This window comes from Astatotilapia calliptera, chromosome 8 (genome assembly GCF_900246225.1).
Source record: "Astatotilapia calliptera chromosome 8, fAstCal1.2, whole genome shotgun sequence".
NCBI lineage: Eukaryota > Metazoa > Chordata > Actinopteri > Cichliformes > Cichlidae > Astatotilapia > Astatotilapia calliptera.
Window position 1 is genome coordinate 21,224,395 of NC_039309.1, and position 17,062 is coordinate 21,241,456.

General features: G+C 43.9%; 1 protein-coding gene across 4 annotated transcripts in view; it reads right to left on the reverse strand.

Annotated features, from left to right (window-relative positions):
• LOC113027699 (myosin phosphatase Rho interacting protein) overlaps nt 1-6,264 on the reverse strand; it is a 36,601-nt gene extending 30,337 nt beyond the window's left edge. For 2 of the 4 annotated variants that reach the window (XM_026177397.1, XM_026177396.1), the window contains exons 1-2: nt 5,876-6,019; nt 5,624-5,689 (exon numbers count right to left, since the gene is read on the reverse strand). In XM_026177397.1, coding sequence (XP_026033182.1) covers nt 5,624-5,689; nt 5,876-6,004 — 195 coding nt within the window. In that variant the 5' untranslated portion in view covers nt 6,005-6,019. Of the gene's footprint in view, nt 1-5,623; nt 5,690-5,875 lie in introns of all 4 variants that reach the window. The other 2 variants (XM_026177394.1, XM_026177395.1) reach the window with 2 other exon arrangements.
• Nucleotides 6,265-17,062: the final 10,798 nt, after the last annotated feature.

Here is a 17,062-nt window from a genome sequence, read left to right on the forward strand (position 1 = left end):
CTATTTTTAATGTGTTCGGCATGTGGACTTTTAGGAAAAGCAAACTTGTTAAAACTGGATTTCTTGTAATATATTTACTGGTGTTTGATCCAGTAAGTAAGATTGATTTCGCTGTTCACTGTGCCCGAAGGTGGCTTTACTGTATTTTGTTGCTGCTAGGTGGAGCATGAACTACTGCAGTCCAGCTGATGCTGACAGCATAAAGGCAACTTGTTGCTTAGAAACTGCCCTCGGCTACTGGCACCAAAACAAAGGAGATGTATCTGCCAAGGCTACTATTCAAAAACAAATGAATTGTCCTGGGTTTGATTTTTACAAAACCAGGCCAATTCCATATCCTCCAATTGTGTCCGTCTTCCATGTGGTGACTAATTTTAGCTTGGCTATGGGGTATTATTAAAAGAAACGACTTTCTCATACAGTCCTCTCGAGATCTCTGGCTGACACGACACAAGAAACAACAACACAGAGAAAACGGCACTCAAACAATACAACCCACACGAGACTGACAATTAAAATGCTTCATGCTAAGAAAATGGACTTTTAGGTAAAATCTGTATTTAAAAAAAAAAAACATTTTATGTTACAGCCCCAGCCCAACAGTAAACTTTCCAGAAAACTGTTAAAACGGCATGAAAAAATAAGTGGGCCAGCTGTAGAATTGAGTGGAGTACACCCACTCCATAAATGATAAATCCTCCAGGAGGCTTTTTACAGGCAGAGCCAAAGGCAAATCCGCCACAGCAGGCTCTGGAGAGAGACTGCTGTTTTATGTGCTGCTTGTTCCTCGATACAGTTCCCCATCATCAAAACCTTTAACACAGAGAAGCCTAAATGTTAAAACAACCATGAACTGATTGAGATGTGCTAGAGTGGGTTATTCTAGCAGCACTGGTGACAGAAATCCCAGTTTCCCTTTCTAAAACATGATGTAAAACAGAAGCAGCTCTGGATTAAAGCGGTCACCTCCTGACCTCTTCTTCAGCGTGTTCTCATGGTCATTGACCTTTTAACCTAAAAGCTTTCAGGGTGGTCCCACTCTGTGTTAGATCTTCATGAAAAATGTCTCCCTTTCCATTCATTTACTTGTTTAAGAGTGACGTTCAAGTATGGGAAGCATTATGATGGGCCAGCATCAGCGGAGCAGGGTGCTTACTGTGGCAGGCTGTGTGTGAGGAATGTCTGGGTCTGGGGCATATCTGACGTTTCCTCTGTGGGTTTTTTTCCCTTTTTTTTTTTTTTTTTAGGGGCTAGTGCTCCTTTTCTCTTTCTCTGTATGGTCCCGGAGCTGCAAGTACACTGCAGTTCACCAAATAAGGGCATTAAAGGAGGAATGCTGCATTAGACAGAAAAGCATCTTTCCCTCTTTTCATGGAGAAAATAGTTCAGCATTAAGGGTGTACTGCTTCAGATAGACCGCTGCCTAGATGGCGAAAAATATCAGACGACGTCATTGCTCCAAGTTAAACGATCTTGGGATTCAAGGAAACCCATCATTTTCCCTCTTACTTTATCTTATGTACAGTATATACACTGTTCCAGTGGCAGACGCTCATATTAAACGCAGCCAAAGAGTTAAGTCCAATTAATCCTTTTAATCCCTGAGATTTCAGTGAAAGGGGATACTCTTAGTGGCCGTCTCCAACACGCAGTTCTGGCAGTGAGCACAGAAACCTGCCTGTGTTACCTGTTGTTTGTGTGGAGAAGCCAATCAGAACAAAGCTTGCTTATATGTGGGTGTCTGTAAAGCAAGAGGAACTAAACAGTCGAGCAGAGCATGATTTCTGAATATTAAAATAGCCAGAACATTAAAAAAAACTATATATTTTGTTACTAATTCTTGTCTAAAATATTAATTAACATTAGTTATTATTATTCTGCCCTTGAAGGGAAGGAGTGTGTAATCGATTCTGTCTGTTTGCTAGCAGTCTAGTGTCCGCAGTTTTCTAGATATCATTTTCATATTTTGTGTGACGGCAGATACCAATAAGAGCTAGTCCTGATTTTATCAGTGTGAACAGTGGGTCAAGGTCACGCCGAACGTGAAAAATCAGCAGAACCTTAAGAGATAATATACTAGGCCTGGGAGGACATGAATACCTAGGTTGGCTTAGTATTTGACCTTGACCTTCATTGTCAGCGCCCAAAGTTCACCTTGAAAAAATTTCAAGAAACCATATTGAGTAATATATCATACGAAAGGGCACGGAGAGCACACTTTACGCTCTACGACATCATAATGACAGCATAACGACAGCATAACAGGATGTCATCATATTGTACTAAAAACAAAACATGAAAGGTTAGTCTATCCTTTGCCCTTTGGGGCGAGTTTCACTCTGCGTGGTCTTGTTTTTTGTTCTTTTTTTTAAATTTTACCGGCGTGTGGTAGGATTTTAGTCAGGTTTCCAGTCACTCCAAATGTTTACTTGTCCTTCCCAACTAAACAGCTTGTTTCAGACATTGGAGGAACTGTGGCAATTCCAAGGATTTTTTTCTAGTCATACTGCTGAGCTCTACAGTGACGGAGAGAGACAGCGCTGTATTCTATAGTCTTTACGCACATGTTCAGCACTTTGGCTAGTGGCTGCTGTTTGAAGTGCTTTATAAATACATTTGGCTTGGCTTTGCAAGTGTGTGTGTCAAAAATCTGTCTTGTCTGTTTAGCAGAGAAGCAGCAACAAGGAAGAATAAAGAAGAGGAAGGGTTAGCATTCTGCATTCTGCTGCTCAAATGCAACAAGTGGTCTACAGTTTAGAAAGTATTATTTATAGTCGAGAATGCCATATAGTACCCTGTGACTACACAGTGCAAATTATTGGTCAATAGTTTTACAAAATGTAAAACCTTACACAGCATCTCCACCTGACTGAATGAGTGTGAACCATAATTATAATCAAAACTATTGTTTTAGTCTTAGTCAGTAAAAAGAAACAAACACTGAACCCTTCTGAAGCATCTTGATAGCAAAGCTATAAAATAAGGTTCCAAATGTGTCGTTTTCCCTTCATGCGACAATAAAAGTGTAGAGAATGCCATCAAAACAGTTAAAGACAAAGAGCGAGTAGGAGTGGCTCATCTAAATCTCTGATACAACAAGGCCAGAGAAAGTCAGAGAAACAGGAATAAATGTCAACCTCAATCACATCATTTTAACCCTCCATTGGTGGCTTGAGCTACTCTGTAAACAACCATGAGCCTGATGAGTTTGAAAACAGTAACGGTTGTCATAAGCTCCGAGGGCTTGGAGAGTTCCTATCTTCAGGGGTCTAGAGCACAAAGCGGCCACTTCCCTGACCCACTTTTCCTGCCTTGTGGAGCAGATGAAAAGACCAAAAGACAATGAGGCAGACAGTTTTGGAATCCCTGTTACAATGAGAGGAAAACAACTGCACACCAGCCTGGGTGTCGCTGGAAACACATTACACAGTGGAAACGTGCACACGCACGCTCACAAGCACCACATTTCCTCCCATTGTCATCACTGGCAACAGAAAAGAGATTCACCATGTGCTGATGTAAAGTCAGCTCATCTCCCTCCCCCTCACTGTCCTGCTCACTCACAAAAAGAAAGATGAAAGGCAAAGGTAAACACTCGTGTGACCTATGATTTCTACAGGATACATGAGAAAGTCACTCTCTGTGTTTCCGGCAGGCTGGTTGGTAGTGTGCGGCCCCCAGTGTTTACTCACAAGCAGCCTAATCTCCAGCCTGATCGGCTGGTATGGGTTTGGTCACCCGTGTCGCATTCCCCTGGCGCTACACTAGCACAAGGCGCAGGCTCAGAGCGGGCAGGAGACACTTCCCAGCCTTTTACTCTCTATAGCTTGGAAAAAAGCTATAGAGAGTAAATGTTTAACTCAAAGTCTCCACAACATTAAACATGCACCTTTACTTATTTCAATGAAATGATTCAGTTCTATTCGCTCCTCTGTGAACTAGTGAGGAAAGTTTCTAATGCGGTTTGAGATTTTCAGCACTGCTAAGTGTTTTTAATCAACCTTCAGTATCAAGACCACATTCCCAGACAGAACTGAGAACACGCTACAAACAATAAAACACTAAATGTTTCTGCTGCACAGCAGAAGCAAGCGAAGCAAGCAAACTTCCTAGGAGAACGTCTAAAATTGGAAATGTGGGAGTCAGAAATCATTAAGCCACATCACATGATTTTAGTAGCTGCATTACTTTTGACTACGCAGCAACAAACCATATGAAGTGCTTACTAACTGCATGCTTTATCCACAACATGCATCAGAGTCATTATACACACACAAGCAAGCATGGGGTCTAAACTGAGCACAATTTATTGGATGAAGTGAAAAACCATCCATACAAATATTGACTGATTGATTTAAGAATCTTTTAGAGTTTTCCATTGTTCCTGTAAATGATTAGAACTCTTTCTGCTTGCATTTAAATGTTTCACGCTTTAACATTTCTCAACTGCTAACCAATAACAAGTTGCCTTTGCAGCTGTGTTAAAATCAGCTGGTCTGTGGGTAGCTTATGTTTGTTGTATGCACTGCTGTTGCTTTTTGCTTCGTGGTGCAATTATAATATATAATTCCTCCAAGTTTCTAAGTAAAAAACAAAGTTGTTTTTTTTAGCTTGGTGAGGGGAAACAGTTTTAAAAACGTTCCCCTACAGCCACCATCTGTGCTTTTATGCTGCTTTCCCCCCACCTGTTTCCTCATCAACGTGAGCTCCACTCTTACTCTCCATCCTGTTCAAGCCAACTTTTCACCTTACTGTTATCCCGGTCAGGTTGCATACCCCAAAATCTTTTACGCTGTGCAGCCAAATACCCAGGTAAACTGACAAACACAATACCAAATTTGGCTCAAGTGCCTTTATTTTAGCCAGTCTTGTAGCTTAGTAGAGGAGAAGCACAGTTTTTCATTTTCTGTGGCATCAAACACTGTGCACAACATCTGAATAACTGTTATACTGAATCTCGGGTCTGTCTAGACAGTTTATGGTTGATTTCAGTAACATAATCACTGTTGCCAGCCGCAGCTTCCCACACAGTTGCAGCAGAGACAGTGTCATCCACAAATGCCAACAAAGTCATCTTCTAGCTAGCACATCACCTTCACATCTGCACCACTTTCTACATAGCTCACGTCGGTCTTTATAAACTTTTTTATGTCCTGACATATAATCAGGTTAAATGTCACATGTCTCTTAAGTATACTGATATAGGAGGGTTGTTTTTAACCATATTGCAAAGCCTTAATGAGCAGTTTCCAAAACATCTGTATAGACATCACACAAGAGTATAATCAAGTAAGATCAACAGTTATTGTAGGAAATGCTCCTCTAAAGAAAGAGAGTGACAGTGTTAGTGAAAGCCCTGATGGGTCGAGTGAAACTCAGTGAAAACTGATTCAGCAGCAAAGCCTCAGTCACAGCAAGCTGACTTTTTCAGTGTCTTTTGAAGTAGGAATCACACATACCAAGAAATTGCACTACCCCTAAACTGTACAACTACAACACGCAGACATGGACACCTGCTATGCCCTGAACTTTAAGATCTAAAACAATTTTGATTTTCACCTTCACAGCCTGGCTTCCACGCCCATACAGAACGGAATGCAGAAAAAAAACATCCTTTACTCACCGATTCGTCCAGGGCAAAGCGCAGACAGCCATGTTCGTACAGCACAAAAAATCTCCGTTGCCATTTCTGTGAGAAGAAATTAGGTATTAGTGGCTAGCCTCAATTGTATCGACTTAGAGGCATCATACTCAGTACTCCTCTTTCAGGGCATTTCTGGTAACTGGAAGTAGATATGCAAGCATTAATGTCCATACAGTACATTGTACGAACATTTTATAGAGCAACATGCAGGACTACAACAAATGCCCTTACCCGAGATCTCTGCATAGGATTGTCAAAGTCAGTTCCTTCAGGAGCCAAGCACAGCCATCCACCATAAATAGGTTTGGCCTGTAAAAAGAAAGAGGAAGAAAAAAACAAAACAGCAATTAAGGTAATCATTAAAACTGGAAAAGAGTGGGAAATAAAGGCGATGGGAAGGAGAGGGAGAAGGTTTTTTGGGTGTTTTTGGATGTTGCCTCTCTTCATGCATTGCATTTTATACACAAAACCGCTTTGCGTGTCTTTTAATGTAATCAGCTCAATATGATGACATGCTTCAGTGCCTCTTTAAACCCATGTGACCACAGTAGATGAGATTCATATGACAAACTGACTGATGGCGTGTTTGACTGAAAAGTACCTCAATGAAAAAGATGGACAGAACTTCCATATAAACACCAAATGTGATCGCAGTTTTTTGTCTGCTAGTAGCAACAACTAAACTGAGATGAAGCTGGATGTGAAGCCAGCTTTATCACCTGTCGTTTTATGCATTTGAATACTGAAAAAAATTATTTGTGTATCGTGTATGTAAAGCCCAACTAAGGATAAGGGTTGGGAATTCGCATCAGCTACAATCTGATGAAACACCTGGCGACGCATAGCGTTTTTTTTAAAAGCCGAGAAATGCGCCGTATTTGATAGCTTGCTGCGAGACCTCACACTGTGCACATCTACTGCGGGTGTGGTGCCTGTTATCGGACCCGGAGTTTGCAACATCCCCTAAAAACCCGAAGAGGAGAGTCCTGGCCCCTAGCCCTGCCGGTGTAGCAGAAATGATGACGGATGATGATGGCAGCAGCAGCCGTTCTTCTCTGTGTGAGTAGCTTCATGTTGTTCGTGTGTAATTTACGTTGAGTAGGCTAACCACGTTATTACATTAATGCATGTAAGGTGAACTAGCAAACATCATCATAGCTACATGCGGCTGTCTTCTTGTTTGATGGCAGATACTCCCTTCACCCTGGACAAAAAGGCTAAAATGACCAAAGAAAAAGTGGAAAACAATTAAACATGAGAGGTTTTTGGACAAAGTTTGTGTTTTTTCCAGTGTTTAAGCACTGCTTCCAGCCAAGAATGATACCATATATGCCCCATAGCTGCAGAAAAGGCTAACATTGTTATCTTTTTACCAAAAAACAAAACAAAACAGCTGAACATGAGTTTTTGGCCCAATTTTGTGTTCTCCATTCTTTAAGCACCGGTTTGAGCACCGTTTAAGCACCGGCACCGTTTCAAAAGTACCGGTTTGGCACCGGTATCGGATAAAACCTAAACGATACCCATCCCTACTTGTGTATATTGGGTGCAACCAACAAGTTGTGGAACAACATTAAACTTATTATCAACGACACCACTAGCTGCATTCCTCAGAATTTCATCATCAGAAGAATTTGGTTCATTCTAGTTGGCTCGGAGTCTGCCACTAAAATGTAAAGTCAATGGAAAGGCGCGATGACGCGCGATTGCGGGTCCCGCGAAAATTCGGAAGCAGATTTGCGTCGCGAAAACGCCAAAACGCGTGAAACGCCAAAACGCGTGAAACGCGCGTCAGTGTAGCGCGTCTGGCGCGTTTGACTCGCGAATAAAACCACGCGCGTGAGTTTTTGTGTTGCATTTTGTGCATACGCGCGTTTCGCGTCTACCGCTCGAGTTGGAAAAATCTGAACTCCAGCGTCAAATCGCGCCGCGACAACCAATCAGGAGCCTGGTGACGTGGCTGTTACCTAGGTCAAAGGGGCAGATCCAGCCAAAGCCTTTCATACTTCAATGGAGGGGAAGGCTAATCAATGCGGTAGCAAACAACTCGGAGCTGTACAACACCAGCTGCTTTCAGTACCGAGACAGGAATAAAAAGGACCGAGCTTGGAGGAAGATATGTAAAGAGATCGGGCAACCTGGTAAGTTCATTCATTTCTCTTTTGAAAGTTTTCACTGACCCGGGGAAGCCGCACAAAAGCTAGCAAGCCACCGCTATTTTCCCACTGACGTACAAATACCGTTCTGCTTTTATGCATGTTGTCATTTAGGAATATATTTTATTGTTTATTAATAAACAGCACACAGTGGTCCCACTGTTCATCCGTCACTGCTTTGCTTTTTCGCTGATTTTTTATTGCACAGTACAGCATTGCATTCTGCAGCCTGATTGACAAATCTCCTGCGCTTGCCAAATTTATCACGTTTGGTTTTGATAACCATCGCGTCCAATAGAAAAACAGCACAAAAACACCCATAACTATGAGCCTCATTCGGAAATAGACACCTGCACCGTGAGGGAAAAAGGCGCACGAAAGTGGCGGGCAGATGAAGACAAACCGCGGCATAATAATACTTTTACGTTTTGCAATCTACAAAGGTTTGCACTTTGAGAATCAATTGTGAGAACTGTGACCAGGGGCTAGTTATTCTGAGAACCCCTGCTGCAATAAATGAGGGACCACGGTCTACTCTACGATTATTATATCCAACCTGTTAACATTTAATACTGTATTGATAGAACCAACTGATTCTGCAGCAGAGCATCCCCAGTCCCTGAGCTCCTGCTGCTGCACCCACAGATATGTACAGCAAGCACTGATACCTTTTTAGTCGGTGGGATTCCCTTGTGATCACCTTTACTAAATATCTACAACCAATCTGATTATATCCTGTTATTGTTTTGTTTTGTTTTTCAATGTTGAAATTAAAATCTAGTAGCAGCCTTCTCATTTCTTTGTGTTTTGTGCTGTTTTACAGGCCCACAGAGGAGGACAGCTCTGAGGCGGATGAGGGACGGGTCCCAGGACGGTCCATCGGCGGTGGAGCTGGCCATCCTGGTGTCCCTGAAGCGTTCACACCAGTCTCCAATGGAGCATTTCCTCCTCAGCCCTTGTTCCTGCTCTGGAGAGCAGCTGGTCCTTTTTATTCCTGTCTCTCTGTAAATACTTATATTTTATATATTTATGTTTAATGTTTTTCTGTTTGAGAATTCTAATATTATTTCAAATAAATGTTTATAATGACTAATGTCTCAGTTCTACTACACAGCAAATGTTGGCACACGACTTGACACATGTAGAATTTATTTCATATTATACTAATGACAAAATATACTGATACAGTGGGATGCAGAAGTTTGGGCAACCTTGTTAATAGACATTATTTTCCTGTATAAATCGTTGGTTGTTACAATAAAAAATGTCAGTTAAATATCATACAGGAGACACACACAGTGATATTTGAGAAGTGAAAAGAAGTTTACTGGATTTACAGAAAGTGTGCAATAATTGTTTAAACAAAATCAAGCAGGTGCATCAATTTGGGCACCACAAAAAAGAAATGAAATGAATATTTAGTGTATATCAATGTGTGTGTCTCCTATATGATATATGGGGTGCCTTTGTCTGGATGTGCTTCCCATCCAGAGCTGCACAGCACAGAGGAAAGTTCCAGCGCTCCTGGAATCCCTCTGTGATGGACCGCCAGTCTCCAGGTGAAGGCACAGCCATGAAGTCGTCCACTAGACAGTCCCAGATGGACGTCGCTGCCTGGGGGGTGATCTGGCTCACCGTGGACACACCGACTCTGAAACTGAACGCGATGGTCCTGAAGGAGTCCCCGGTGACAAGGAACCTGGACAAAATTGTTCAAAATCAGTATTATGTGTACTGCAGTTACAAAATACATTATTCAAATTCCAAAATACTTTTGTGATGTCAGATATAAATCACAAAACTTAAATCTTACATAAAACATTTTGTAATTATAAGGATAATTACAAAATGTATATTAGATAATATCTAAAACAGTTGTGTTTTGTTTTAACTTTAACATATCATAATTTGATTGGTAGCAACTTTCACAACTACAGTGAGCCAATCACTCATAATTCCTAAACATGTCAATCAGGTAGGAATGAAGTAAGACATTAATAGAAATAAAGAGTTGTGTGTTGACATGTAGCCCTTTCCTTGCTTAAATCATTAATATTTTTGAAAAATTAATCTGTGATAAGACAGCTTATCAAGATAGAACCATGTAACTAGAGATGAACCAAACTGTTCACAGTTTTATCTAACTCTGTTTTAATAAAGGCTGTGACCCCTGCTATAGAGTCTGACAGCTGCAGGGATTATATACAAATATTCAACTATCCCAGAATTAAACCAGGTTTAAATAAAAAGGAGTGAGTATCACTACAAAGGTTAACTCAGTGGTCCTAATGCTACAGTTTGATATCAGCAAACACCGAGCGCATACATTGATGTGACACCACAGCCATGCTATCATGCAAACACTGATAACAGCATAAATCGAATTAAATCGGGACTTGATGAGAGCTTCTGAGTATCACTAGAAATATTATAAAGAGTCGTCTCTGTACCACAGTTTGCTTTCAGTAAACACCGACAGCATTCACTGTTAGCATAGCACATCCATGTTAGCAGTGTATAACTGGATGGATTAGCATATTAGCACAGGTATCAATAAAGGACTACCGTATTAAATAGTTTTACTAACCTCAGGAAGACGGACAGGCGCTCTGCAGGTGGGATTGAGCGTCTGTAGTTGGTGTCTAGGCGGGCGATGCTGGGACCGACGAGGGAAAGCAGGTCCTCAAACTGGCCGACGGTGATAGCGCTGGAATCGGCCGTCATCCAGGCGCAGCTCCTGGAGCAAGTGGTGAAACTCACCAAACTGCTCATGCCTCTGGAGGACCTGATGGACCCAGGTACGGCGAGGACGTCTTTTACGCTGCTGCTCTGCTCTCCACAGTACATAGAGAAGGGAGACTCTCTCTTCAAGCGCTAGCTCGATAGCTGCCATCTTGCAAAGATACCGGTCTGGCACAACTCCCTCCCACATTCCTCCCACATTTCCGGTTCACGCGCGTCAAAATATGATATTTTGACGCGCGATGGATTTTTCTTGGACACGCGTTGAGACGCGAATGTACACGCGTCAAATTAGGGGCGTTTGGGGCGTTTTATTCGCGTCCATCGCGTTCGGTGTGAACACACCGTTAGTCTTGCTTTAAAGCTTTTGCATTTGGACTGTGGTGATCTCGATGGCAAAAAACTGGATATAAATGTAGAAAAGTGATTACAGATCAGTCAAGACAGAAAACTGTTTTTCACTAGACGTCCAAAGGACAGGAATATATTGAGAAACCCAGCTACTTTCATCCAGTGTTCTTTAGATCACAAAGACGGGTCTATTTACTGTCTATAATGACTCCACAACCAAAACCAATTCATTAAAAAAAAAACAACTCACAAAAGGACTCATAAATGTGGAAATATCTGCATGGTTAGCCACTACCAGGCATTTTCAGATATTTTGTAATGAAACGGCTTTTTTAAGCTTTGTTACCTTGTCTGGGTCTAAAGCAAAGTCGGAGTCCAGAAGTTCCCCAGCATCATCATCAGGATCTCCTTCATAGATCTTATAGGCAGGGTTTCCAATCTCAACATTCATGGCCCCGTTGGTCATTCGGTGGTGCCGGAAGCCCTTGGCACTGCAGAGAAACAGATCAACAATTATCTTAGAAGCAGATTCAGACCCTTGTTTAAAAGAATTGATGTGCTAACCTCAGAAGAAAGCTAAAGTGACTAAAAGGTGTCTTATCATAAACCCATATCATAAATTCACTCAGCACTGGCTATGTACAATTGACAAGAACAAGACAACATATATCAAAGGTTTTCAAATGAGCTTTTGTGTCAAAAGGCCATTTGATCAAACCTATCGAATATACTGCAGCATGTTCATTGCGGAGAATGCTGGATTAGATTGCAAATATTCGGCTGTTTGCAAGCATATAAACATTTTTCAGAGATGCACAGTTATACATTTTACTCTGCAAGCACATTGCCTGAGCCTAATATTTACAAATGTAAACAGGGAAAGGCATGGAGGACAATGGGAGGACGTCAAAAGTTCAACTACTCGTGCATCACCAGAGCTATTCCAGAGTGAGTAGGCCCCCTGTGTTGTTGGGTGGGAAACCCCATGGAAGCCAAACAGAAGATGGCAAGCGAGGACAATGCGTTGGAGGTCTGTAAGCAGGTTCCACCATTCTCGCAGAAGCCTTAACACTTACATCACCACGGACTGCCATTTGGCTTTTTCTACCTTTAAAACCCGGAGAGCAGCCAAATGGGTTTTAGCTAAGCTTTAGCTTCAGCCAAGTGGAAGCTAAATTGGCTAGTCATTCATATGTATATTAGGTTGTTAGCTGGGAATTCTGGAGGGAGGGGAGTGGGGGTGTGTGGATGAGGGGGTGGGGGAGCTGCTAAAAGCTGTGAACTTCCTTTTGTGTTTCATCTTGATGCATTCTCAATCATCCAGGGAAATAAATCTCCAAAAGTCACCAACTTGGAGTGTTTCAGTTTGCCGTCTTAGGGAGAAATCAACACACATGGGTGTAGGTCCTTTGTTGCTGAGATTTATTGATAAAAACAGTACAAAAAACCAACCATTTGTACACATATTTACAAATAATAATAAAAAGTGAGTGAGTACATTTCAACATTATACCAGTGGTCTGATTGATGCCACAATGGAGCAAATCGAGCAAAGACTGATAAGTTCGCTGCAATTTCCAGTGTGTGGGGATCATTGGTCACCAACTGCATCACGTGCTACAACCCTGGTCTACATATCACCGTTGATGAACAGCTTTTCCCATCAAAGACTCGGTGCTGTTTCCTGCAGTATATTGCAAGTAAACCTGACAAGTTTGGGATCAAGTTTTGGGTGGCTTGCGACCTAAAATCCAAGTACATTTGCAATGTCTTCCCATATCTTGGCAAGGACCCCAATCGTCCCACTGGGGAGAGACTTTCTGAAAATGTAGTAATGAGGCTGATGGAACCATTCCTAGTCATTCATATGTAAATGTGGTGGAGCTTGCAAGAGAGTTGGCTCACTCTCATGTAGCTGAGAAGAAGGCAAGAAAAGAACAGTTGCTTCGGACACAACCCTCCACACCTAGTCCTGGAAAAAGAGCCATGTGTCAGGTCAAACACAAATGCAAGAACAATCATGCCACTGTGCGATGTGTTCACTGTGCCAGGATTGTGAGTGATTGCTGAAAATGTTGAAATGTACTGTACCGGTCCGTTGCCATGGGTTACCTGACCGTTGCCATGGGTTAACTGTCCGTTGCCATGCGTTTACATGTGTTGTTATGGGTTAACTGTCCGTTGCCATGCGTTTACATGCGTTGTTATGGGTTAACTGTCCGTTGCCATGCGTTAACTGTCCGTTGCCATGCGTTTACATGCGTTGTTATGTTTTAACTGTCCGTTGCCATGGGTTACCGGTCCGTTGCCATGGTAACCGGTCCGTTGCCATGGTAACCGGTCCGTTGCCATGGGTTACCTGACCGTTGCCATGGGTTAACTGTCCGTTGCCATGGGTTAACTGTCCGTTGCCATGCGTTTACATGCGTTGTTATGTTTTAACTGTCCGTTGCCATGGGTTACCGGTCCATTGCCATGGTAACCGGTCCGTTGCCATGGTAACCGGTCCGTTGCCATGGGTTACCTGACCGTTGCCATGGGTTAACTGTCCGTTGCCATGGGTTAACTGTCCGTTGCCATGCGTTTACATGTGTTGTTATGGGTTAACTGTCCGTTGCCATGCGTTTACATGCGTTGTTATGGGTTAACTGTCCGTTGCCATGGGTTAACTGTCCGTTGCCATGCGTTAACTGTCCGTTGCCATGCGTTTACATGCGTTGTTATGGGTTAACTGTCCGTTGCCATGGGTTATCTGTCCGTTGCCATGCGTTTACATGCGTTGTTATGGGTTAACTGTCCGTTGCCATGCGTTTACATGCGTTGTTATGGGTTAACTGTCCGTTGCCATGGGTTATATGACCGTTGCCATGGGTTAACTGTCCGTTGCCATGCGTTTACTGTCCGTTGCCATGCGTTTACATGCGTTGTTATGGGTTAACTGTCCGTTGCCATGGGTTACCGGTCCGTTGCCATGGTAACCGGTCCGTTGCCATGGGTTACCGGTCCGTTGCCATGGTAACCGGTCCGTTGCCATGGGTTACCTGTCCGTTGCCATGGGTTAACTGTCCGTTGCCATGCGTTAACTGTCCGTTGCCATGCGTTTACATGCGTTGTTATGTTTTAACTGTCCGTTGCCATGGTAACCGGTCCGTTGCCATGGTAACCGGTCCGTTGCCATGGTAACCGGTCCGTTGCCATGGGTTACCTGACCGTTGCCATGGGTTAACTGTCCGTTGCCATGGGTTAACTGTCCGTTGCCATGCGTTTACATGCGTTGTTATGGGTTAACTGTCCGTTGCCATGGGTTATATGACCGTTGCCATGGGTTAACTGTCCGTTGCCATGCGTTAACTGTCCGTTGCCATGCGTTTACATGTGTTGTTATGGGTTAACTGTCCGTTGCCATGCGTTTACATGCGTTGTTATGGGTTAACTGTCCGTTGCCATGGGTTAACTGTCCGTTGCCATGCGTTAACTGTCCGTTGCCATGCGTTTACATGTGTTGTTATGGGTTAACTGTCCGTTGCCATGCGTTTACATGCGTTGTTATGGGTTAACTGTCTGTTGCCATGCGTTTACATGCGTTGTTATGTTTTAACTGTCCGTTGCCATGGGTTACCGGTCCGTTGCCATGGGTTACCGGTCCGTTGCCATGGTAACCGGTCCGTTGCCATGGTAACCGGTCCGTTGCCATGGGTTACCTGACCGTTGCCATGGGTTAACTGTCCGTTGCCATGCGTTTACATGTGTTGTTATGGGTTAACTGTCCGTTGCCATGCGTTTACATGCGTTGTTATGGGTTAACTGTCCGTTGCCATGCGTTAACTGTCCGTTGCCATGCGTTTACATGCGTTGTTATGTTTTAACTGTCCGTTGCCATGGGTTACCGGTCCGTTGCCATGGTAACCGGTCCGTTGCCATGGTAACCGGTCCGTTGCCATGGGTTACCTGACCGTTACCATGGGTTAACTGTCCGTTGCCATGGGTTAACTGTCCGTTGCCATGCGTTTACATGTGTTGTTATGGGTTAACTGTCCGTTGCCATGCGTTTACATGCGTTGTTATGGGTTAACTGTCCGTTGCCATGCGTTAACTGTCCGTTGCCATGCGTTTACATGCGTTGTTATGGGTTAACTGTCCGTTGCCATGGGTTAACTGTCCGTTGCCATGCGTTTACATGCGTTGTTATGGGTTAACTGTCCGTTGCCATGGGTTAACTGTCCGTTGCCATGCGTTTACATGCGTTGTTATGGGTTAACTGTCCGTTGCCATGGGTTATATGACCGTTGCCATGGGTTAACTGTCCGTTGCCATGCGTTAACTGTCCGTTGCCATGCGTTTACATGTGTTGTTATGGGTTAACTGTCCGTTGCCATGCGTTTACATGCGTTGTTATGGGTTAACTGTCCGTTGCCATGGGTTAACTGTCCGTTGCCATGCGTTAACTGTCCGTTGCCATGCGTTTACATGTGTTGTTATGGGTTAACTGTCCGTTGCCATGCGTTTACATGCGTTGTTATGGGTTAACTGTCTGTTGCCATGCGTTTACATGCGTTGTTATGTTTTAACTGTCCGTTGCCATGGGTTACCGGTCCGTTGCCATGGGTTACCGGTCCGTTGCCATGGGTTACCTGACCGTTGCCATGGGTTACCTGACCGTTGCCATGGGTTAACTGTCCGTTGCCATGCGTTTACATGTGTTGTTATGGGTTAACTGTCCGTTGCCATGCGTTTACATGCGTTGTTATGGGTTAACTGTCCGTTGCCATGCGTTAACTGTCCGTTGCTATGCGTTTACATGCGTTGTTATGTTTTAACTGTCCGTTGCCATGGGTTACCGGTCCGTTGCCATGGTAACCGGTCCGTTGCCATGGTAACCGGTCCGTTGCCATGGGTTACCTGACCGTTACCATGGGTTAACTGTCCGTTGCCATGGGTTAACTGTCCGTTGCCATGCGTTTACATGTGTTGTTATGGGTTAACTGTCCGTTGCCATGCGTTTACATGTGTTGTTATGGGTTAACTGTCCGTTGCCATGCGTTTACATGCGTTGTTATGGGTTAACTGTCCGTTGCCATGCGTTAACTGTCCGTTGCCATGCGTTTACATGCGTTGTTATGGGTTAACTGTCCGTTGCCATGGGTTAAGTGTCCGTTGCCATGCGTTTACATGCGTTGTTATGTTTTAACTGTCCGTTGCCATGGGTTACCGGTCCGTTGCCATGGTAACCGGTCCGTTGCCATGGTAACCGGTCCGTTGCCATGGGTTACCTGACCGTTGCCATGGGTTAACTGTCCGTTGCCATGCGTTTACATGTGTTGTTATGGGTTAACTGTCCGTTGCCATGCGTTTACATGCGTTGTTATGGGTTAACTGTCCGTTGCCATGGGTTAACTGTCCGTTGCCATGCGTTAACTGTCCGTTGCCATGGGTTATCTGTCCGTTGCCATGCGTTTACATGCGTTGTTATGGGTTAACTGTCCGTTGCCATGCGTTTACATGCGTTGTTATGGGTTAACTGTCCGTTGCCATGCGTTTACATGCGTTGTTATGGGTTAACTGTCCGTTGCCATGCGTTTACATGCGTTGTTATGGGTTAACTGTCCGTTGCCATGCGTTAACTGTCCGTTGCCATGCGTTTACATGCGTTGTTATGTTTTAACTGTCCGTTGCCATGGGTTACCGGTCCGTTGCCATGGTAACCGGTCCGTTGCCATGGTAACCGGTCCGTTGCCATGGTAACCGGCCCGTTGCCATGGGTTACCTGACCGTTGCCATGGGGTTAACTGTCCGTTGCCATGCGTTTACATGCGTTGTTATGGGTTAACTGTCCGTTGCCATGGGTTAACTGTCCGTTGCCATGCGTTAACTGTCCGTTGCCATGCGTTTACATGCGTTGTTATGGGTTAACTGTCCGTTGCCATGGGTTATATGACCGTTGCCATGGGTTAACTGTCCGTTGCCATGCGTTTACTGTCCTTGCCATTGCGTTTACATGCGTTGTTATGGTTAACTGTCCCGTTGCCATGGTTCCGTGTTATGTACCGGTCTGCCATGGTTACCGGTCCGTTGCCATGGTAACCGGTCCGTTGCCCATGGTAACCGGTCGCGTTGCCATGGGTTACCTGTCGCGTTGCCATGGGTTAACTGTCCGTTGCCATGCGTTAAC